Here is a 25,036-nt window from a genome sequence, read left to right as displayed (position 1 = left end):
CCCCCCCCCCCCCAAGCTATTGCCTTTTCTTTTATAATGAGCCCAGATATCAGGCTCCTTTCCTTCTTCCTTTCTTTGTGGAACCACATCCACAATGCATTATAAAGCAGTTCAAATTTAGGCTTTTTCAATGTTCTGCAATTATTAAGAGCATTTTCACCATCTACTGTCACCGTACACGATACAAAGTCTGTCTACTCTTTAATTATCATGGAAGCCTCTGATGAGTTCCTTTGCAATTTTTTCGAGTGATTCCCCTTTGTCCAGTTTTCGTAGCACTGCTAACTTTTCATTTAATGAAAAGAGTAACGTGTTTATGATTCACTTCTGACATTTTGAAAACACACACACACACACACACACACACACACACACACACACACACACACACACACAAATATATACAGTACTGTAACAAATACAGAATCATGCCACACAATCAATAAACAGTAAGCACTAAAAACTTCACAGTGCAGTACTGTACAAAAAACACAATGATAAAAGCAATATGAGATGACGGAGCACTAAAAATGGGCGTGCAATAACAATAATTACCTGTAAACAACAATGGCATGATGATTAGTGAGTCACCGCCACAAATTGGGGCAAGTTTGGCTCAACCATGGTCAGGTCAACCAGAGTGGCAGACTAGCCGAGGGTGGACAAGAGGGGTTCTACTGCAGCATAAAGCCTAAAAATATTGTATTTTGTCTCCTTTCTCTCATTTCCCATAGGCTGATTATATTACTGAGTGTGTGTCATCTTTATACTGCCTAATGTGAGCAAACACATATTGGTTATCTGTGTCATTATGTTCATCTCAGATGATCCATAAAGTAATAGCACTTAATTCCATATAGTCACAGAGTCCAGAATTACTTCTTGAGTCACACGACCCTCCAATTCTTATTTTACTTTTACAGTCAATGGGTAAGCCTGGGCTTTAGTAACTGTAAAACAAACTGTAATGAGTGCATTTAAAAAAACCATGTTCTCCAAATATTACACAGATGTAGCATCTATTAAGTTTCACTACGGAACTTAATAAGAATTAATTACAATTTCTACTGTGTTCTTTTCTGGGAAGACATTCTTGTTGACAGTGTTATTAAGGTTTATTTCAATAAGAGTGAACAAAAAAAAATCATATAAACCACAAAGAACAACATTTGAAAATTGATTACAAGCCTGCATTTGATCCAGTCCCTATGTTATTATTTTCAATAACTTTACATGTAAATAAATGTAGTCAAATCAAAGGTTACAGCTAGAATTTTAAGTATTAAAACCAAAATTGTCCATATGAAAGAAAGGAAAAAATTGTTTTTATTTAGCTAAGAAGAAACAAGCCTATTGCAGAGTCAGCAAAATAGGTGGGTTTGGTATGGTTGCTTTGCACCTCTATCTCAACAAATGACATAACATGAGTTTGTAACACATATCTGTGGTAACGCCTCATCAGTATTGTCACAGCGCTACGAGCAACTATTGTTTTTGTCTGCAGCCATTTGTACTTCACAACTGAAAGCTGCCAACAGCAGCAAGAGCACAACTTTAATGAAGGCAGAAGTGACAGATTTACAGGAAACACTCAACCCAAAGAGAATTTCTTATTAAATATCAAAAGTGGTACTGACTTAAAAATGGATAAATGTTTACAATTTGAAAAAACAAACAATAACTGAGATCCGCACTAACTTGAAACTGTTTAACTCACCAGATGTCTGGGGATATTACGGTAGCATTGTATTCCAGGTACCAGTAACATGTGACAGGTTTTATGTGTGTGTGAAATACGGTGTCTTTATCATTTCATGCCTCCACAGCTGAATAACACAAATGTTAGTGAGTACCACGACAACTGCATTTCATCTATGTTTATTTTGTTGCAAATAAAGATCTTCAGGTGACACTTCAAAATCTGCTAACAGTCTTCATAATTAAGGTTGGTTGGTTTAAAAGGGGGGGGGGGGGGGGGCAAACTGCTAGGTCATCGGTCCCTTCTTCTGAATAAAACAATGCCACAAGCGTGAGAATATAACAAGCAAGACTGACAACACAAAACGGAGAGAAAGGAAAAACCACAAGAATGATGGGAGGGTAACGAACACTTAAATGGACAAAAGGAGAGAAGTAAACCGCAGAAACACAAGTAACAGGTAGAAGAGATTAAAACAACGAAACAGATTACCATAGCTGGCTGACCATGAGAATAAAAAGGAGAAGCCAGCCACTCTGCAACACAATAAAACCTCCACCCTAAACACACTAGGGTGGAGGACACGGGGGGAGGGGGGTGGAGGGCAAAAGGACATGCACTAAAACTTAGATAAAATGATAAAACCCACCCTCACGAATAAAATGTAAAACTAAATCAGCTGATGAGACGTTTTCAGATAAAATTAGCGACGAGTCCGGTAACCAAAGATTTCATCAGAGGACAGTCAAAGCTGGACAGCGCACCAGAATATGGGCCACTGTCAACCAGGCGCCACACTGACACTAAGGCAGGTCTTCACGGCACAGGAGGTAGCTGTGGGTTGCTCAAGGGTGGCCAATGCAGAGCCAGCAGAGAACCACATAGTCCCTGCAAGGGGCCTGCATGGAGGACTGCCACACATTAGTAGTCTCATTAATGGCTTGTAGTTTGTTGTGCGTACTGAGACTATGCCATTCCGTATCCCAAAGCCAAAAAACCTGGCGGCTTAAAAACAAATGCAGGTCAGTTATTGGAATGACAATCTCCATAGCCTGTTTGGCCAGCCTGTCAGCAACTTCACTGTCTGAGATTCCGACATGTCCTGGGGTCCACACAAACACCACTGAACGACCAGACTGGTCCAGGGCATAGATGGACTCTTGGATGATCACTATCAAAGGATGAAAAGGGTAGCACTGGTCAATAGCTTGTAGGATGCTCAAGGAGTCAGTACATAGAAAAAACGACTCCCCAGGGCATGAACGGATGTGATTAAGAGCACGAGATATAGCCACCAGCTCTGCAGTGAAAACACTGGAGCCATAAGGCAAGGAATGTTGTTCAATATGTCCTCCATGGACATACGCAAAGCCAATGTGACCATCAGCCATCGAGCTGTAGGTGCGAACCACTTCATGCCCTCGGTACATGTCAAGAATTGAGAGGAAGTGACGGCAGAGAGCCCCGGGGTGAATGGAGTCCTTTGAGCCATGTGAAAGATCCAGGCGAAGCCGCGGCCTAGGTGTACACCATGGAGGTGTACGCGAAAGGTCCTCGAGTATAGGTGGTAAAGGCAAGGACTCCAGTTCAGACAGAAGGGATTGAATGTGAACAGCAATTGTAAGCCCTGACCTGGGCCGCCAATGCGGGAGATGAACTGCCGAGGGTGGGAAAACAAGACGGTAATTCGGATGCACGGGAGAATTACGAACATGTGCAATGTAACTGGTGAGCAGTTGTGCTCGCCTGACCTGCAATGGAGGAACTCCAGCCTGTCAGGCCACTGGTCACCAGACTCATCCTAAAAGCTCCCGTCGCTAGTCGAACGCCACAGTGGTGCACTGGGTCCAGTAAACGCAATGCTGAGGGTGCTCCCCAACCTTAAACCAGAGTCACATAGTCAAGGCAGGATTGAACAAAGGCTCCGTAGAGCTGCAGCAGCGTAGAGCAATCTGTACCCCAGTTGGTGTTGCTCAGGCAGCAGAGGGCATTGAGGTTCTGCCTGGAGTTCCAAGCAAGTTGATGCAGATGAGGAAGCCAAGTTAATCAGGGCATCAAAAACCAGTCCTAAATATCAATGTGTCTCCACTACAGTGAAGGGATCATCAGCGAGGTAAAGTTCTGGTTCCAGATGAACGGTACGATGCCGACACAAGTGCATAACACACGACTTTGCAGCCAAAGACTGGAAGCTGTGGGCTAGAGCCCATGACTGCGCCTTGTGGATTGCTTCCTGTACTTTTTTTTGTTATGGTTTTAGGTCGCAAAACTGTTATGGTCATTAGTGCCCATTCTGTGGCTTACGGAACGGTAAAAAAAAATTTAAAAAAAAATAACTAACAGGAAATCAGCAGCAATGGGAGCAAAAGTCAGAAAATGGGGAAACTAAAAAATAGAAGGAAAGCTTAGAAAATCACTACAGAAGGGGGGGGGGGGTTGTTTCCCTCAAGAAGATCTTCAACTGACTGACGTCATCTCACTGACACTGATAAACTCGAGAACGCAATTGGCTGAGCACGTGTCATCTGCTAAAATGGAAGATATATCAGGCGACAGCTGTAAATGGGCGTGTAGTGGAGTAAAATGGGGGCACTGAAGTAAAAGGTGTCTCACCGTCCACAGTTGAGAGCAATGGGGACAAAACGGGGGAGGATTGCCACTTAAAAGATGTCGATGGCTAAAAAGACAGTGCTCTATCCGGAGTCTAGTTAAAATTACTTCTTCCCGACGATGAGTTCGGGAGGAAGAGGTCCAAGCACTGGGAAGAGCATTCACATCCTGCAATTTATTATTGGGAAGTGTAGACCAATGAGCGTGCCATAAAAGAGAGCAACACGACGACAGAAAACACTCTGTATATCGGCAAAGGGAACCATGTGAACAGCAGGATGAGGAAGAGAGACTGCAGCCTTGGCCGCTATATCGGCCACCTCGTTTCCACAGATACCAACATGCCCTGGGATCCAGAGTAATACCACAGAGACGCACCCCGTGGAGCAAGTGTAGGCAGTCCTGAATCCGGTGGACCAGAGGGAGGACAGGGTAAAGAGCTTGGACACTGAGGAGAGAGCTGAGCGAATATGAGCATATAATATACTGTACCCACTGATGGCAACAGATGTATTGGACAGCCTGGAGAACAGCGTAAAGCTCCGCAGTAAAAACTGAACACTGTTCGGGAAGCCAAAATCTATCTATTAGGGGTGTCGCCAACAATATAGGCACTCCCAACACCAAATTATGTTTTTGAGCCAGCAGTGTAAATAAATACGGCATCCTTCATTCGTGCGCATAGAGCAGCAGATGCCCAACGATAAAACGAGAGAAGGGGTACCATCCTTGAGAAGATGACAAAGGTCACGGAGCAGGCAGGTCGAGAGGCGGAGCCAAGGCAGAGCTGTACGCCCAGTTGTCAAGAAAGTTGTAGGAATGTGGAAGGAAAGAGATCTTAGCAGTTGATGGAAGTGGACTCCTGTTGGTAGTAGAGAGGAAGGGCGTCTTGCATACCCCAAATCCACGGAGGCATCGAAAAAAAGGTCATGGGCCAGATTAGCAGGCATGGAACACAGACGGCTAGCATAACGACTAAGAAGGACAGCTCGCCGATTGGACAGCAGACGTTCAGCAGTCTCAGCATAAAGGCTTTCCATAGGTATGGTTTAAAAAGCTCCAGATGCTAAATGCAATCCATGGTGGTGGACAGAGTCGAGATGCCGAAGAATAGACGGCCGAGCAGAGGAGTAAACTATGCTTCCATAGTACAATTTCGAGTGCACTAAGGCGCAATATAGGCGGAGAAAGACCACTCAGTCCACTCCCCAGGAGGGACCATTCTGAACACAGTGTTGATGGATCGCAGACAGCGAGCCAAAAGATAGAAAACGTGTGAGGACAGGCACCGTTTTTTGTCAAACACAAGTCTCAAGAATTTAGCGATGTCTGCGAACGGAAGGTGGACAGGGCCTAGATGTAGGGAAAGTGGAAGAAATTCCGTGCGAAGCCAAAAATTTACACAAACGGTCTTATTGGGGGAAAGGAGGTAGCCAATTTTGATGCTCCAATAGTGGAGACGATTGAGACATCCTTGAAGACATCGTTCAAGAAGGCTGGTCCGTTGAGAGCTGTAGTAGATTGCAAAATTGTAAACAAAGAGGGAGCCCAAGACATCGGGAAGGAGACAATCTATAATTGGATTTATGGTGATGGCAAACAGTACAACATTTAGCACGGAGCCATGGGGCACCCCATTTTCTTGGGAGAAAGTAAAGGAGAGAGTAGTGCTCACCCGCACTTTAAATGTGCACTCTGTCATAAATTCACGAACAAACAGGGATAGCCAACCGCGAAAGCCCCAAGAGAACAGTGTGCGGAGGATGCCTGTCCTCCAATAGGTATCGTACACTCTCTCCAGATCAAAAAATATTGCTACCACTTGGCATTTCCTGAGAAAATTGTTCATGATATAAGTGGAGTGTGCAACAAGATGGTCAACTGCAGAACGATGCTTTCGGAAACCGCATTAGGCGGGTGTTAAAAGGCTTCGGGACTTCAGCCGCCAGGCTAAATGGCAATTCACCAAAACCTTACATAAACTACGCATGAGAGAAATGGGGCAATAGCTAGAGGGGAGATGTTTGTCCTTTCCAGGTTTCAGAACAGGAACGGCGATAGCTTCCCACCATCTTCTGGGAAAAGTACTGTCAGTCCATATTTGATTATAAAGGCGAAGGAGGTAAAGCAGATTATGGTAGGATAAATGCAGCAACATTTGGACGTGGACACCATCTGGTCCTGGGGCAGAAGAGTGAGAAGAAGAGAGTGCGTGTTGGAGATCCCACACGGAGAAAACAGTATTATAGCTTTCGCTATTTTGAGATGAGAAAGCAACAGGCCGCACTTCCACTGCACCTTTCTTTGGGAGAAAGGCTGCAGGTAATTTGAAGAGTTCAAAATCTCAGCAAAGTGTTGACCAATGAATTAGAAATTGCGACTGGGTCCACTAAGGTATCATGCGCGACAGTGAGCCCAGAGATCGGGGAGAAACTAGGTGCACCAGATAACCACTAAATTCAACTCCAAACTTCTGAGGAGGGAGTGAAAGTGTTAAAAGAGCTAGTAAATAACTCCCAGCTTGCCTTCTTGCTATCGCAGATGACGCGATGGCATCGCGCACATAACTGCTTATAGTGGATACAGTTGGCCAAAGTAGGATGGTCGCAGAAAATGCGAAGAGCATGTCTCCACTCGCGTACTGCGTCACGGCACACCTCGTTCCACCAAGGAACTGGGGCAAATCGGAGGTGCGAGATATTGAACGTTCCACAGCTGTAAGAATAACTTTGGTAAACAGGAGTGACCTGATCATCGATGCTAGGAAAGTGACGGTCATCGAATGTCGCTAGAGACGAAAAAAGTGTCCAATCGGCTTGAGCAAACTTCCAGCGTTTCGGGTGCACAGATGGCAGTTGTAGCTTCAATCGAAGGACACATGGAAAATGGTCACTCGAGTGTGTATCAGCAAGAGTGAACCATTCAAAGCGCCGAGCTAGCTGAACAGTACCGACTAAAAGATCCAAATGAGAGAAATTTGTCATGGAGGCAGACAAAAATGTAGGTTCCTCAGTGTTGAGGCAAACAAGATCTGCTTGGTGGAAAAGGTCAATCAATAGAAAGCCTTGCAGGACCCCCAAAGCGGGTGGTGGGCATTGAAGTCCCCAACCAGCAAATAGGGGCGTGGGAGCTGACCAAGGAGAGGAAGGAGATGTGCTCTTGCCATCGGTGTGGATGATGGAATGTACATGGTACAAAGAGAGAAGACATATCCAGAAAGGGAAAGACGGACTGCAACAGCTTGGAAGGAACTGTTTAAGGGGATTGGGTGATAATGGACAGTATCATGGAGAAGAATCGTAAGTCCCCTGTGTGCTGGAGTGCCATCAACAGACGGGAGATCAAACCGGACTGACTGGAAATGAGGGAACACAAAGCGATCGTGGGGACGCAGTTTTGTTTCCTGAAGACAGAAGTTGACCGGCAAGTATGATCGTAAGAGGATTGAAAATTCATCCCGATAAGCTCTAATGCTGCAGATATTCCAGTGGATAATTGACATAGGGTGGACAGAAAAGGGAAGAATCTTACCACGGTTGCTCTCAACTCAACGACTTCAGAGAGCCGGCAGCCAACAGCATGGAACGGCATTCAGTCAAAGGCAGAAGATCCTGATCCATAGGTTGTTTGGGGGCAGCTCCTGCCACCAGCGATTGGTCGGTTGATCGGCCGCCAGCAGTGTGCCTTGGTGACACTGAAGACAGCTGAAGGCGCTTCCCGCCAGGTGGTGCTGTAGATGAGACACGCCATGGAGGAGAAGGAGAGGAACTTCATTTCTTATGAGCCTTCTTGGAAACAGGAGATTGAGATGAGGGAGGAATCGACGGTTGTGAAATTGGGGTATGTAAAAAATCTTCGCGAGTAGGCTCTTTTTTGGAAGTCTGGGTGTCTGATTTTGAGGCTCATGATTTATCAGGTGCCAATGAAGGGTGAGCTGTAGAGTGTGTAGGTGATAGTGTGGAGGTTGAACGGGCAATCTTTGCACTGGCCAATCTGACGACCGTGGCACTAAAGGTGAGATCACAAGTCTGCATGGCTGCCTCCTTAGAAGGCCGAGGAGATGCAAGGACAGTGCTATATTTACCTGCTGGAGGCAGAGTGGGCTTGCGACTGGCAAATACCTTACGAGCAGCAAATGTAGACACCTTTTCCTTCACTCTGGTTTCCTGAGTAAGCCATTCATCTTTGAAAATGGGGCAATCTCTAGAGGAAGCAGTGTGGTCATCCATACAGTTGGTGCAACGAAGGGATGGAGGTGGACATGCACCCTCATGGGAACCCTACCACACGTAACGCATTTGGCCGGAGATCTAGGTCCTCAGCGGCCTCATCCACAGAAGCAGAGCTTGTAGGTAGTGGTGGTGTGGGTGCCACCGCAATTGCTTTGGTCTTAGGGACCTCCTTGTCGGATTTCTCTCACTGCTTCTTGGGTTTTCCTGGCTGGGAGGACTTCACTCATTCAGTCTCTGGGACTGAGGATGAGCATGAAGCCCTATGACCAGCTGCTTTTGGGCTCTTCAGACACTGGCAGGTGTCATCTCTTCCACTAGGAGAAACCTGGGAAGGCAGTGACCCAAGGGACCCCTTCCTAGCAAGAGGAGCCAAAGAAGACTTCCGCTTCTCCTGCTCATAAGTGGGGACTGATATCCTCGATGGTTGGGGGGCGGTGTTGCTCCCGAAATAAGGGGTGTGGGAGCAACACGGAAGGAAGTGCCCCCCCACCATCAAGGGGCAGGTGGAGTCTCCTGGTTCTGAGAGGCGACAGGAATGTGAGGAACTGATGAGGCAACAACTGTTTTTGTAGCGCCAGCGTAAGAGGAGGTGATAGCCACAGGATGTAAGCACTCAAATTTCCTCTTAGCCTCAGTGTAGGTCAGTTGGTCCAGCATCTTATATTCCATGATTTTCCTCTCTTTCTGTAAAATCCTGCGGTCTGGCGAGCAAGGTGAATGATGCTCTCGGCAGTTGACACAGATGGGAGGTGCGGCACATGGAGTATCGGGATGTGATGGACGTCCACAATCTCAACATGTGACGCTGGAAGTACAGTAGGAAGACATATGGCCGAATGGCGCCAGACAGAAATGAACACCTCAGCACTCTAAATTGGAGCACAGCTTGTTGTCTGACTGCTTGTTGTCTGTACCTGTGGAATATAATTTCCTGGACCATATTTAAGCTCTTACGGGGCGTGGTAACAGAAACATACCCTGTCACAAGCGAGTAATGCCCGTGACTGGACAGAGGATGCTGTTTTTATCAAGACTGACCCAGAGCACAGTTGGACAAGTCCTCCACTCCCCCCAACTTGTCCTCCAAACGCTACACAAAAAACTGAGGCTTCATGGACATGAAAGATTCCCCATCAACTCTTGTACGTATGAGGTACTAGGGTGAATAAGCTTCACTGCCATCCTTGGCCTGGCGTTCCACCCGTGGTGTGGACAGGGAGGGGACCAATTTGGGGTCATATTTCTTAGCATTGAAGTTAGACTTTGCCCACTTAGAGACTGCTGGCGACGGACCACCAGCAGGAGATGACGTACTATGCTTCATGGCGTGTCAGCCACCCTGATTCCACCCACTTCAACCAGGGGCCCCTCCCATGGGCGCCACTCAGCCTCAGCAAGGGCCACCTGGCACGATGACCATTGCCGTGAGTCCCGATGCCCCAGGGAGTGGGCATCTACTCCATGGCACACATGGGGAGTTAACGGCGCAGGCATCAGTAGAGCGATACTGTGTTGTCAGGGGGCTACAACCAACAGGGCACATGGTGGCCCCACCACAACGGACCTGCTACCATGCTGGATATGAGATGCAAGGAATTCTGTGATCCTCATTGGCACAGAAAACGACACTGCACAGTAGGCGAAGGAAAATGCACCCAGGAAGGTGTCCTCGCTCAAGAGATGGCAGATGAGTGGGACTGCAATGCCACAACGAGAAAGTGGGCTAAAGATCTCAGTGTATGACGGACACGATGCACCATGTAAGGCGCCCTGCCCCAATTGGCTGTCTCTTCGAGAAAATTTTGAAAAATGGAGGTCAAACCCTACAGGGGACCATCACATAAAGGCCAAAAGGTGCGAGACTCATTTTAATCACCTCTTACGACAGGCGGGAATACCTAGGGCCTATTTTAACCCCCGGGCCCACAGGGGGTTACAGAAGAATGTTGGCCATCATATTTTGGAAGACCTGAGTGAGTTTAGACAGTACAGATAATCTCTATTTTACTATGACTAGTGGGGAAATTTATAGCCTAAGGAAGGAGCTACACATTGCCTTTGCTGATTTAGTTAAAGGTTAAGCTTATGATGTGGTTCCTAGTAAAGAACAGTGAGAGACTATAACTTTACAAAACATTGGCCTCTACATGCATCAATTAAACTCTTACAGAACAAGCAGCTTGCAGAGGGCAATGCACAACATGATGTTTCAGTACATGCTCAATGAGTCAGCAGGGGTAGTTTATACATGGTAGCCTTTAAGCTCAAATTATAGCTCAAAATTAATCCAGAAGCCCTCTTACTGGTACTGACAATAGTGACATAAAATAAGAAATAATTAATTAAAATGAAGGGTAAATATGTTAAAACAATCCTGTAGGCTGTTGATGTTGTCTACAATGAGCAGTTTAGAATTTTAACTAGAACTTTATTTTTGTAAGCACACAAATACATGTGAATGGTGGTTTCACATCAAAGTTAATAAATCAACTGTATAACATTCAAAGTAGCTCAATGAGGTATACTTACAGTGCAAGTGGATAATTTACATACAGTAGTAAGTTGGAATAAATGCACAAAGCCACACACTAATTCACAAAGAACTAGCAGCTGGTTCTTAACAGCTTGAGAAAGTGTGAAATTTCATTAGCATTCACGGTGAAATCTATAGTTCATTATCATGATGAAGATCATCATCATTGATGTAGAACAAGTTCATCATACAATTAATATGCAGCAAACTCACTAAAAGTTCACAGCTCCTTATAAACAGTTAAATATTAAAAGTTTACATGACTACAAAGAATCAATCCTTGCCAGTGACTTGAAATTCCCAAGTTCCAACTAAATTTAAAGTCCCAGAATACTTTTAATTGTTCAACTTGTGATCACCAAAACATACCAGGCCCCATTAACACAGTCTGAAGCCACAACAGTGTTCTGGATGCACAATCAGACACAAGACCTTACCCAACTGAAGACAAGAACATTAGCTCAGGTCTGCAGCTTATTTTAAAGAATTCGTCACATTAACACTATGCTACTCAACCCAAATATTTATATATGAACCACCATCCTTTCCTTTTCATGGATATTCATGGTTAGTTTATGAGCTGACAATAACCAATTTAAACCTAAATTGTTCGATGATAAAACTAGGGAAACTACAGGTTGGAATGTCAACAACACAAGGAAAAGACAGATTACTACTTACTGTACAGGTAACACATTAAGTTGCAGACAGGCACAATTAAAAGACATTTACACATTAGCTTTCAGCAACATCCTTCATCAGAAGAAGAAAGAGAAAAACAACATTCATTCTCACAATCAAGCAGACTTCACACACACGGGACCCCCAAGCAGCTCTGGTCCAAGCTGCCGGGGTTGGTAATCATGTTTGCATGAGGTGTGCTTGCTTGTGTGAATTAATGGTGTTTCTCTTTCATTTTGTGACAAAGGATGTGGTCAGAACCTAATGTGTAAGTGTTCTGCAACTTAATGTGCCTCATAAAATAATAAAGCACTTTATGAACTTCTTGCTACAACTGCTGCTGCAGCCTGACTAGTCAGAACACCAACTTTACACATGCTATAACACTGAACTATAGCAAAAAAAAAAGAAGGAAAAAGCCCACACAAATTGGGGTTGTCATAGACTGGGGTAATCGTGCTGCCATGTCTGCTTGTTTTCACTGCTTGTATCAGGGACTTTTAAACACTGTGCTATATGTGTAATTTATGTCTCTGCTACAATTGTTACGAATTTTGTGAACAACAAATATAAATATTAATAACTTACAAATAATATAATTTATGCATTTCAGCACAGCAGCAGGGGACTGTGCAAGCTGGTGGAGGCTCTGTAATGGTTGGGGCTTGTGCAGTTGGAGTGATATGGAACCCCCCCGATATGTCTAGATACAACTGACAGGTAACATGTACATAAGCTTCCTGTCTGACTACCTGCATCCATTCGTATCCATTGTGCATTCTGAGGGACTTTAGCAATTCCAGCTGGACAATGCAACACCCCACACAGGCAGAATTGCTACGGAAAGGCTCCAAAAACACTCTTCTGAGTTTAAACACTTCCGCTGGCCACAACAACTCCCCTGACATGAACACTGTTGAGCACATCTGGGATGTCCTGCAATGTGCTGTTCAGAAGAGATCTCCACCCCCTCATACTCTTACGGATTTATGGACAGCGCTCAAGAATTCATGGTGTCAGTTCCCTCCAGTACTACTGCTGACATAAGTCGAGACCAGGCTACATCATGCTGCAGCACTTCTGCATGCTCACATGGTCCCTACATGATGTAAGACAGGTGTACCAGTTTCTTTGGCTCTTAACTGTATCAGGAATATGACAAACGGGGATTGTAGGCGAGCCTCACAGAAACTCAATATGTCACACTGAATAGTGATAGTTTTTACAAACACATCAATGACATAGCATTTACGAGGCAGGTAGAATGCTTTAAATATCTAGGGGTCATGTGCCGATAAGAGTGGATTGCGTAACACCAAATACAACAAAGGAAAAAAAGTAATAACGCATATGAATTTTTTTTGTGAGACAAGAATATTTCCAACAACAACAATAAAGGAGAGAGTAGTATAATGGCTGTATCTGTCCTATTAACAGAACTAATGATTTTAAATATTGACCTAAAGAGAAGTGTGACAGCTGGAGAAATCTACTATTTAAAGAGAAGTAACAGAATGTCAAGAATTGTGGAAAAAACTAATGGTGAAGTTAAGAGGTAGAATGATAAATGAAACAGTGACAGCATGGAAACAGAATCATTAAAGTGCTATCTACATTTCCTGAGAACACCAGACTGGTGGCCAAAATTTTTTTGAATGGAAACCTCACAGCAGATGGAAATACAACAATCTTTGACATCATTATTATCTTTTAAGATGGGAACTGGCAAATATTCATTCAGCCATTACGACTTCAAATGGACACTGACCAAAGCCATGAGAACAATGTCACAGTAGAACTGTGGAAAGAATGATGACACCATGTGTTTAGCAAATGAAATATAAACCAACCAAAAATATTACGTTTTATTAAATTTGGCAACAAAGGTGGCTTTCAATGAATTCATACTCAAATAAATATCAGACGTCAACAAAAATATTCAGTCTACCAACTAAAGTGGCAAATGATGTGTGAGAAGATTTCATGTGGCTTCGCAATAGTTTCAGAGTTGAAGTTCAAACTAGTTCTCATCTATTCTAAAAAGTTAGAATTTTCAATTAATTTGCAAAGATTATAAGTTCTACCAGATTGTAACAGGGCTCTTTCTGGCAGTAATGCCAAATATGGAACTTGCCAAAGCTGCCCATCAAAAAACCCAACTGGTCTAAAATAAATGTCACAACAATAATATTAGTGACCCTTACAATATCCCATTTGTTGGCTTTGCCAGCTCAAAATCAAAAAATTACCTTACAGTAACCTATACATTAAACTACCCTAAGGATGAGCCAACTTTCATTATATCAAGGGTTAATGCCAAACCCTGACATCAGCAGGTTCTACTCAACCTATTACTGTTTTTAGTAAATTTGATTATATATAGTTACTTCCCTAATTTTCTCAGAGCTAGTTTAGGATTTTGACAGATGCTGGAGGAAACAGATTTGGGACCTGCAGGTAGTTCAAAAGTCAACTGTTGTATAGTTGTGTCAGTCCCGTCCGTCCTTGTAGGAAGCACTGTAAGAATGACTAATGGCACCCTGTGAGTTAGTCTGTCCGGCAATTGCTGACCAGCCTCCAATTGGTTGCATTGTGTGACACTTCACAGTGCTTAACTCTGTAGCCCTTTAATTTACACCAACAACTGCTTTGGTTTTCTGTATCATACTTGCAATTTTACTAACATTATTTATGACAATGGAAAGTGAATTTACAGGGTGGTAGCAAAGAAACATGCTAACAGTCAAAGGGAAACCCTATGGCTTTGTCACAACTGCGCTGCTAGCATAGTGATTCATTCTACATATATCAAATTGCATAACTATTAATTGCTGCCACTTAATGATATCCCTCTGAAAGGGAACTTAATTGCTGTGAGTCCTTACTGAAGCTTCGTTTACATATTCAAAGCCAATGCAGAATATAAATATTATTATTGTTGTTGTTGTTTTTGTCTTCAGTCCTGAGACTGGTTTGATGCAGCTCTCCATGCTACTCTATCCTGTGCAAGCTTCATCATCTTCCAGTAATTACTGCAACCTACATCCTTCTGAATCTGCTTAGTGTATTCATCTCTTGGTCTCCCTCTACGATTCTTACCCCCCACACTGTCCTCCAATACTAAATTGGTGATCCCTTGATGCCTCGTAACATGTCCTACCAACCGATCCCTTCTTGTAGTCAAGTTGTGCCACAAACTCCTCTTCTCCCCAATTCTATTCAATACCTCCTCATTAGTTATGTTATGTGATCTACCCATCTAATCTTCAGCATTCTTCTGTAGCACCACATTTCGAAAGCTTCTATTCTCTTCTTGTCCAAACTATTTAACATCCACGTTTCAATTCCATACATAGCTACACTCCATACAAATACCTTCAGAAACGATTTCCTGACACTTAAATCTATACTTGATGTTAACAAATTTTTCTTCTTCAGAAACACTTTCCTTGTCATACCAGTCTACATTTTACTTTACTTCAACAATCATCGTTATTTTGCTCCCCAAACAGCAAAACTCCTTTACTACTTTAAGTGTCTCATTTCCTAATGTAATACCCCTTCATCACCCAAATTAATTCAACTACATTCCATTATCCTCGTTTTGCTTTTGTTGATGTTCATCTTATATCCTCCTTTCAAGACACTGTCCATTCCAATCAACTGTTCTTCCAAGTCCTTTGCTGTCTCTGACAGAATTACAATGTCATCGGCAAACCTCAAAGTTTTTATTTCTTCTCCATGGATTTTAATACCTACTCTGAATTTTTCTTTTCTTTCCTTTACTGCTTGCTCATTATACAGATTGAATAAGATTGGGGAGAGGCTACAACCCTGTCTCACTCTCTTCCTAACCACTGCTTCCCTTTCATGTCCCTCCACTCCATCCGGTTTCTGTACAAATTGAAAATAGCCTTTCGCTCCCTGTATTTTACCCCTGCCACCTTCAGAATTTGAAAGAGAGTATTCCAGTCAACATTGTCAAAAGCATCTCTCTAAGTCTACAAATGCTAGTAACATAGGTTTGCCTTTCCTTAATCTATCTTTTAAGATAAGTCATAGGGTCAGTATTGTCTCATGTGTTCCCATATTTCTACGAAACCCAAACTGATCTTCCCCGAGGTCGGCTTCTACCAGTTTTTCCATTAGTCTGTAAAGAATTTGTGTTAGTATTTTACAGCTGTGACTTATTAAACTGATAGTTCAGTAATATTCACATCTGTCAACACCTGCTTTCTTTGGGATTGGCATTATTACATTCTTCTTGAAGTCTGGGGGTATTTCGCCTGTTTCATACATCTTGCTCACCAGATGGTAGAGTTTTGTCAGGACTGGCTCTCCCAAGGTTGTCAGTAGTTCTAATGGAATGTTGTCTACTCCCGGGGCCTTGTTTCGATTTAGGTCTTTCAGTATCATATCTCCGATTTCATCTTCATCCTCTTCCATTTCCATAATATTGTTCTCAAGTACATCACCCTTGTATAGACCCTCTATATACTCCTTCCACCTTTCTGCTTTCCCTCCTTTGCTTAGAACTGGGTTTCCATCTGAGCTCTTGATATTCATATACGTGGTTCTCTTTTCTCCAAAAGTCTCTTTAATTTTCCTGTAGGCACTATCTTACCCCTAGTAAGATAAGCCTCTACATCCTTACATTTGTCCTCTAGCCATCCCTGCTTAGCCATTTTGCACTTCCTGTCAATCTCATTTTTGAGACGTTTGTATTCCTTTTTGCCTGCTTCATTTACAGCGTTTTCATATTTTCTCCTTTCATCAATTAAATTCAATATTTCTTCTGGTACACAAGGATTTCTACTAGCCCTCGTCTTTTTATCTACTTGATCCTCTGCTGCCTTCACTATTTCATCCCTCAGAGCTACCCATTCTTCTCCTACTACATTTCTTTCCCCCATTCCTGTCAATTGTTCCCTTATGCTCTCCCTGAAACTGTACAACCTCTGGTTTAGTCAGTTTATCCAGGTCCCATTTCCTTAAATTCCCACCTTTTTGCAGTTTCTTCAGTTTTAATCTACAGTTCATAACCAATAGATTGTGGTCTGAGTCCACAGCTACCCCTGGAAATGTCTTACTATTTAAAATCTGGTTCCTAAATCTCTGTCTTACCATTATGTAATCTATCTGAAACATTCGAGCATCTCCAGGCCTCTTCCAGGTATACAACCTTCTGTTATGATTCTTGAACCAAGTGTTAGCAATGATGAAGTTATGATCTGTGCAAAATTCTACCAGGCAGCTTCCTCTTTCATTTATTAACCCCAATTCATATTCACCTACTACGTTTCCTTCTCTTCCTTTCCCTACTATCGAATTCCAGTCACCCATGACTTAAATGTTCATCTCCCTTCACTATTTGAATAATTTCTTTTATCTCATCATCATACATTTCATCAATTTCTTCATCATCTGCAGAGCTAGTTGGCATATAAATGTGTACTGCTGTAGTAGGCATGAGCTTTGTGTCTATCTTGGGCACAATAATGTGTTCACTATGCTGTTTGTAGCAGCTTACCTGCACTCCCATTTTTTAAATTCATTATTAAACCTCCTCCTGCATTACCCCTAGTTGATTTTGTATTTATAACCCTGTATTCACCTGACCAAAAGTCTTGTTCCTCCTACCATCGAACTTCACTAATTCCCACTATATCTAACTTTAACCTATACATTTCCCATTTCAAATTTTCTAACCTACCTGCCTGATAAAGGGATCTGACATTCCACACTCTGATCCGTAGAACGTCAGTTTCCTTTCTCCTGATAACGACGTCCTCTCGAGCAGTCCCCACCCGGAGATCCGAATGGGGGACTATTTTACCAAGAGGATGCCATTATCTTTTAACCATACAGTAAAGCTGCATACATATATCAAATCGCATAACTATTAATTGATGTCACTTAATGATATCCCTCTGAAAGTGAACTTAATTGCTGTCAGTCCTTACTGAAGCCTCGTTTACATATTCGAAGCCAATGCAGAATGTGAATATTATTATGAAACATATTTCTCAGACTGATGAACACAATAAGTATGTCTTCACACTCATTTCTGAAATAATTATTTTAAATCAAATACATAGAAATCTAAATTCATGGTGCACACAGTGTAAAAAGATGTAATGTTTTTCATTTTTATATTTAGTGACATTGCTATATTCATGAGAAAATGAATCTTAGTATTATGTAGGTCAATAAAGTTGACATTTAAAAAGAGATAAATCAGATCAGAATAAACTCACTAAGCCAAATATACCATCAAAGAATTAGTTGGTGCACTACCTCCATTGTATGAGAGCTTCCACACCAGCAATGACATAAAGTAGTGTTGTAACATGTAATATTTAACATGAACATACACTTCAATTTTAGAAAATTGAGACTGAATGACTCACTCATACAGCAACAAAATTAGATTATGTTTACTCACACACCATACTGCACACAGAAATTAATGAAACAGTAGCAGGAAATACAAGGAAGCCACTCACCATAGGGTCCGGCTCAGAAGGTACCTCATCTGTTATCTCTTGTTTTATCCAGATAGTATTCATGCCATCCATGTCATACACGTCTGAAAAACAGACAATCATATAAAAACAGCTGTACTCAATTTCCATTCTTACTATGAGGTATAGCTCAAAGCCAATATTTTCCGTCTCTTATGGACCGCAGCAAACAACAAACTATACAAGAAATACGTATGACCCTGGCTAAGAAACAAGCATCCAACAACGTGACCTAAGTTTTTACAGATAGTCAGAACACAATCTCAAAATCATGCACAATGCAGATAAATGAATACTGAAATATTTTCACAGTTGCGAATACCAACAACCATCAGCTGTTTAAGGGAATGATGACAATGAAAATCTGTGCTGCACCAAAATTTGAATCTGAATTTCCTGCTGTCCACAAGTGGTCACCTTAACCACTTTGGCTATCCATCCACGACTGACAGCCATACCCAAACTTATGTACGTCATCGTTCCTGTGCCACAACCTGTATTCACACACACATTATATAATTCCCACACAGGAGAGGACTTTTAATTTGATGTCGCTGCCTAGTATTAGTGAATAAATATGATATTTCAGTTTCTGTGCTGTTAAGAGAAATGACGCAATGTTCCTTCGGACGTGCATGCATGTCTGCAGGAATAAGTGCTGCGGCAACTACAGCCATTGCGTCGTCATTCTTAACAATACAGGCACTGAAATATTGTATTATAAATGTACATTGATTGCTACAGTTCCTTTGGAGCACCGGCTTAAGGTATAATGCACTATGGGGCACTGGCTTAAGGTACATTGCACTATTTTGTGAACTATGGGAGAGAGATTTATCTGGATGAACCCTACATTTGGCATTATGATCAAGCAAAGAAACTAATATAATACAGTGAATTTACTAAGTAAAACCATAATGTACACTAGTTGACCAAATTTTGCAGACGAAGAAAGGAAGGTTAAATTGGAGCTTGCAGTTATCTGTTACATCAAAGTTTGTGGAATGATTCTGAGTCTATCCTGATGTACAACACAATGTAAGTGTGCATTACGGAAACATCCGATTCCATCCCCCTGGCTCGACCCATGACGTCATCAAGGTGAGAACATCCCCTAGTTCCACCGTATACAATATGGTGACTATAATGTCATTGCCTACAAATGTGAATAAACATACAAACTTCACCACAAAATTTCATTCTAGCAATAAAATGAAACTAATGGCACAACCGTAGGAAGTAGGCACTAAATTTATGAGGACACGAAAAACAACATCACAAAGTAAATATCACATCCTACGTGAAAAAAAAAAAATTCTCAACGTACAACGTAACATTACAAACACGAAAATCACATGAAACGTACACTTATGTTGAACTACAGAGTTCAAAACGAAGCCCCCGGTATCAGGAAACTAAAACGCGCAACTCCAAAACGTTGTATCGCTAATGCCCTTCACCTACATAGCTCAAACAAAGCCAATGATATCAAAACCCCACAGACAAATTGAAAATCCGAAACGCCCTGATTACTTGACCAATTAAAATAGAAACAAGAACTATATGCCTACACCAAAACAAACAAACCATATAAAGGCATTAAAAAGCAAATAAAACAAAACATTACTCACCAACCACAGCCACCAAGGAATACAACAAGGTGCCCCCTCATGCCCCCAACACACAATTAACAAAAACCTCCAAACAACCACAACCTCTCAACCCTCCCCCCCCCCCTTAACCAACCAACCCACCGAATATTAGTCCTAATCACAACACCCACAAGGAAATAGAACAAACAAAAAGTAATACCATTCACATATAAAAAAATTGAAAGATGAACGCTAACCAACATAATACTTGACTAAAACAATCTTCCTGATACCTAAAACAAGGTCCTCCGTTGAATAGATCTCAAAATATTGTTGTGGTGTCAGAGTCACATACACAGGTCACTGATCCAAGGAGACAGGATTCTTAGTTAACTTCATATTCTCGTTACACACCACACCCCACATAGTAGGCAATCACACCGAACTGCTGCATAAACCTTATCACTGTCATATCGTTACCCTGTGGAACCGCATAGCATACCTTACATTTTTTCTGTCATATCCATGCCAACAAAAAACAAGAAAACACTAACACATGTCAGTCCATACCAAACAACATGAGCACATAATCCCCCGAAACAATAGATCAACTCACTGGCGACTGTAATACGTTCTTCCAGCAAATCCACATAATTGTTATACAAATTCACATCACCGAATGCCACACATAAATCATCTTCTGACATGAACACCCACAAGCGTGCACCACCAAATGCAACAATACGCCAACTATGTACAGACATGACCCGACTCACAAACCCCAGGCCCAGGAGAAGGACTTCAAACAACATAAAACGCTTACAGCGAGGGTCAAAACAAACTGTTGGACTCCAAAGCTTTCCTTGACCATCAAAGAGTTTTATAATCCTTTCATTACTAACAAATGGTGACAACAGAATAGAATCTCTAATTATAATCATACCACTATATGCTGCACTTTGAATTTTTAAACGAGGCACTGAACGAACTAGACGAATAATAAATACACACTGAAAACCAACAGAATGAATGGATTACACAGCACTTTCTTTCATCCCAATGTAACGAATCTCTGAAATGATTAGTAATAACTATGGGCCCCTGTGTCAAAAGAAATGACAATCAAACTGCTCACTTTGTAATCTGAAAGAGGTATACATCAGATCATAGAAAAATTCTCTTTTTTTTCTGGTTGTCCCTTCACAAACATTATTATATTTACATGTGGTGTGCACGTCAACACAACCATTCTAATATTTTCAATGGGGAAACTTTACAGTGGCCCTTTCCTCCTGTCACCAAATATTTAGCACTGACTTTCACGCGGATCACTGCACAGAGAAACTGTTCCAGTAACTTCACATACCACATCACACTCTCAGCCGCTTCTTTTACGAAGTTACGAGACACACACATAGCGATTTTATCATGCAGTGCGAAAATAGCAAGCATTTGGCACGACACTACACATACGTGAAAACGTGCCTTTATCATGACTGTCAACAGTAGACGAAAAAGACTTTTTTATTAAGTATTCCACTCCCTTACACAATTCGAAAAATTGCATACTCAATGAAAGTAACCCAATTGTTTAGTTGTAATAAACAGTTATGTATGAAATTCAGAACACCGTCCAAAGCCACAACCAAATACACCGAAAGTGATCTTGTCACAGAAAATTAAATACCAAATAAAGTTATGTTCAAATGTGTCCAACATCCGTAATAACCAAATACAATTGGGTTACGAAGTCATTACACCATGACAAGACATTCGCGAACTGCTTCAGGTATTAAATTAGTTCCAAAATAAATTGTTGTCTTTCCATCGTTCATGTCTCTAATCCTTAGACACTTGTCTATTACCTGAAGAACGTAATGTACCACTTTTCTCAAAAACAAAAATTCGCAGCAACTTAGGAATACGCTTGTCTTGTGCTCTAAGATAATAAATGCGGAAGAACAAACTAATGCTATTGATCGGCCAGAAGGCAAAGATATACCTGTCCTCATGTGGGGAGCATTTCGCGACTAGTAGGTGTGTGGTTGCTAAGCCGGGTTCACACGCGCAACGAAAGTATCGCCACAAGTCAAGTCATTCTGGAGTGTCGTTGTGAGCTACCGTTCACACAGGACGCCACAAATTCTTCGTAATTGCGCAGTTTGCAAAATGGCGTCACCTGTCTCAGCTGATTAAATGGCTGTACGTATTACTAAATAAGATCTTTAGGAAACATAATAAATGCAAAATATTACTTACCAAACTGCTTCTCGTCTCTCTTGTCCCGACTACGTGTTTTAAGAACCGGTCTGCAGCTTCATACCAAACAAGGCTGGGTTTATAAATACCGTCTGTAGACGCACCACTCTTAAGCGATTTCAGTACTTTTTTATGTTCATTCATGTAAGCATTTCGAATGTTTCGAATTTTTAATTTTGTTGTAGCTACATAAATTACAGGTACATATTCACGCATACTGTATACTATTTCAATTAATGCAGCATCTCTCAAATTTCTGTCTTTGTATGATTCGCTTTTGTGGTTCCAAAGGCATTCTCGTTCTTGATACACCTCCAAGAATCTCATAATTGTCGCTGTTGACCACTTTTTCGACATATTAATAGCAAACCCACAAACAAAAGCAATATCTGTGAACGAATACGCACTAGAAAGGTTTGAATCCAGCCGCGAGGTAGCAATCGAATGACGTTATTCGATTGTGGAGAAGGCAAAATGGCGCAACCAAGTAGAACCAAGTTCAACTTTTTGTGGCGTGACAAAAGTTGCGCTTCTTAAATGGCGCCACCGAAAACTAGGAGTTCACACATGCAAACAGGCGTCTAAAGCTAGCGAAGTGAGGGATGCTCAACTACCGGATCTACCGATAGATGGCTCCACCAGCTGATTACTATAGTCTGTATTGCCCGCCATATTTGAATTTGCCAAGAAGTTTCTCTCGGTCTGTACGGTGTATAAGGAATTAAGGATGATCGAAATGGTTATTTCTTGTTCCGCTTTCAATTGTACGAAGCGATGGAGTAAGGAAAGTGACTTACCATTCCACAGGTAATAGGACTACCGATACAACACCACAACAATACAGACTTAGTGCGTTTGCTAATTCGATGTTTTTGAACAGGTTTCCTCTAAAGCACCCAGAGCTGCTAAAGAAGTGGATTACTTCCGTGAAGCGGAAAGATTTTAAACCTACGTCTTGCAGTTTTCTTTGCGGAAACCTTTTCCGACAAGATGATTACGTAGTGAGCCCTGGAACGTGGAAGAAACGTCTCAGGCCCGAAGCAGTGCCATCAGTTTTTGACTTTCCGACACATTTGATGCCACCAAATAAACAGCCACGACGACATGTTAGGATTTTGAGTGACAACGATGCTTCTCCATTTGAGGTAGCTAATTAATTTCCTTGCTATGTGTGTGCTTTTGACATTTGTGAATTTATTCCGTACGGACACAAATGGGCTACATAGGTCTAAGCAATGTTGTAATACAGTTCCATATTTTTGTTTTTAGCGTTCTGTCCTGCAATCCGTGCTTGATTTGCCCTCTGCAGAAGCTAGTGATTGCGTGGAGAATGTTATCAATGAGAATTCTTCCGTGGAAAGCATGTCCCATTTATCCAATGCAGAAGCTGCGAATTGTGTCGAAAACGTTAGAATAAGGATGTTTTCACACCCCCAGAGTTTTCTTATAATATTTTTTCGTCAAGCCTTGAGTTATTTCAATCATATATAACGAAATTATTTCTTGCCTTTTGACTGAGGCACTTGAACTTCAAAAAGAACTTGACATTGTAAAAAAATATATAAAAACGATGGAAAATTTGGTACTAACCATAAGGGATCTGTCTGAATCGTCAAGGCAACAAGATCTCATTAATGCTAGCCAAAAAATTCGTAGGTCTGCACAACCAAATGTACAAAGTGTAAACAGTACGACTGTAACTTGAAATATGAACGAACTGATCACTCAAAAAGACGCAAGTGAATTAAACGCACCAAGGAAAGTGTTAATAGTGCATCTATGTTGTTGTTGTTGTTGTTGTTGTTTATTCATCCAGAGACAATTTACATTGCATGGATTTCGTCAAAAAAAATACATAGTATATATATACACGAGACAATTTACATTGCATGGATTTCGTCAAAAAATACATAGTGTATATATATATATATACACACACATATAGGGTGAACAATACTATACAAATACAGATGTGCATAGTGGACTACATAACATCAGACCACATTGAAATAGCATGTACAACTTTGATTATTTACATTGATGTATGAGAAAGACTTTTTACATGGAATACACAGTTGACATTTAGATATAACACATACAATTCTAGCACTTTTGTACATATTATTTATTTAGATCATAGTAACAGTCAGATAAAAATTACTATTGGCACAGAGTACATAAATATAATTGTTTAGTATGAAGCTATTCCAGGTATTCTTTTACACTATAATAGCAGTTGGTCATTAAAAACTTGAATACTGCTTCTTTAAATGAAGACAATTTTTTTTATTTCTTTTATCTTTAACGGTAGTTTGTTATACAATCTGCTTCCTTGTATGTTTGTTTGTTTCTGCGCCAAAGCCTTGTTAACTCTTTTTATATGAATGTCATTGCACTTTCTTGTGTTGTAAGTATGTAGATCCGAGTTGGATTGGAAATTGTTAATATTTCGTTTTACATTAATTACGCTTTTCTGTATATAGAGGCATGGTAGGGGTAGAATATTCAGTTGTTTAAATAATTGCTTTGAAGGAGTTAGCCTTGAACTGTTGGTAATTATTCTAACAGCTCGTTTTTGTAGAGTGAAGATGGTTTTGAGATTTTTCTTACTATGACCCCAGAAGATGAGGCCATAGGTAATAGCAGAATGTATATAAGCAAAGTAAACAGCTCTGCTACATTCCCTACTACATACAAAACTAATAACGCGTAAAGCAAAGCAAGCAGAGCTTAACTTATGCGAGAGATACAGGATATGGGATTTCCAGTCTAAATTTTCATCTATATGTACACCTAAGAATTTTGTGGTAGCAACTCTCACAATTTCTTTATTTTGTATTCTGAGATCTAGATCAGAATGTGACTTTGCTTTCCTGTAATGGATATAATTAGTTTTAGAGATATTT

General features: G+C 41.4%; 1 protein-coding gene across 1 annotated transcript in view; it reads right to left on the bottom strand.

Annotated features, from left to right (window-relative positions):
- The window catches only part of LOC126212884 (zinc finger protein 729-like), a 74,650-nt gene extending 52,839 nt beyond the window's left edge, over positions 1-21,811 (bottom strand). Inside the window, exons 1-2 of the mRNA XM_049940385.1 lie at positions 21,737-21,811; positions 18,262-18,344 (exon numbers count right to left, since the gene is read on the bottom strand). Of these exons, the coding sequence (XP_049796342.1) occupies positions 18,262-18,333 (72 nt within the window). The 5' untranslated portion in view covers positions 18,334-18,344; positions 21,737-21,811. The remainder of the gene's footprint in view (positions 1-18,261; positions 18,345-21,736) is intronic.
- Between the last annotated feature and the right edge of the window lie 3,225 nt (positions 21,812-25,036).

Source organism: Schistocerca nitens, chromosome 11 (genome assembly GCF_023898315.1).
Source record: "Schistocerca nitens isolate TAMUIC-IGC-003100 chromosome 11, iqSchNite1.1, whole genome shotgun sequence".
In the NCBI taxonomy this organism is placed as follows: Eukaryota; Metazoa; Arthropoda; class Insecta; order Orthoptera; family Acrididae; genus Schistocerca; species Schistocerca nitens.
Note: the sequence above shows the minus strand (reverse complement) of the source record. Positions and strands in the feature narration are given on the sequence as shown.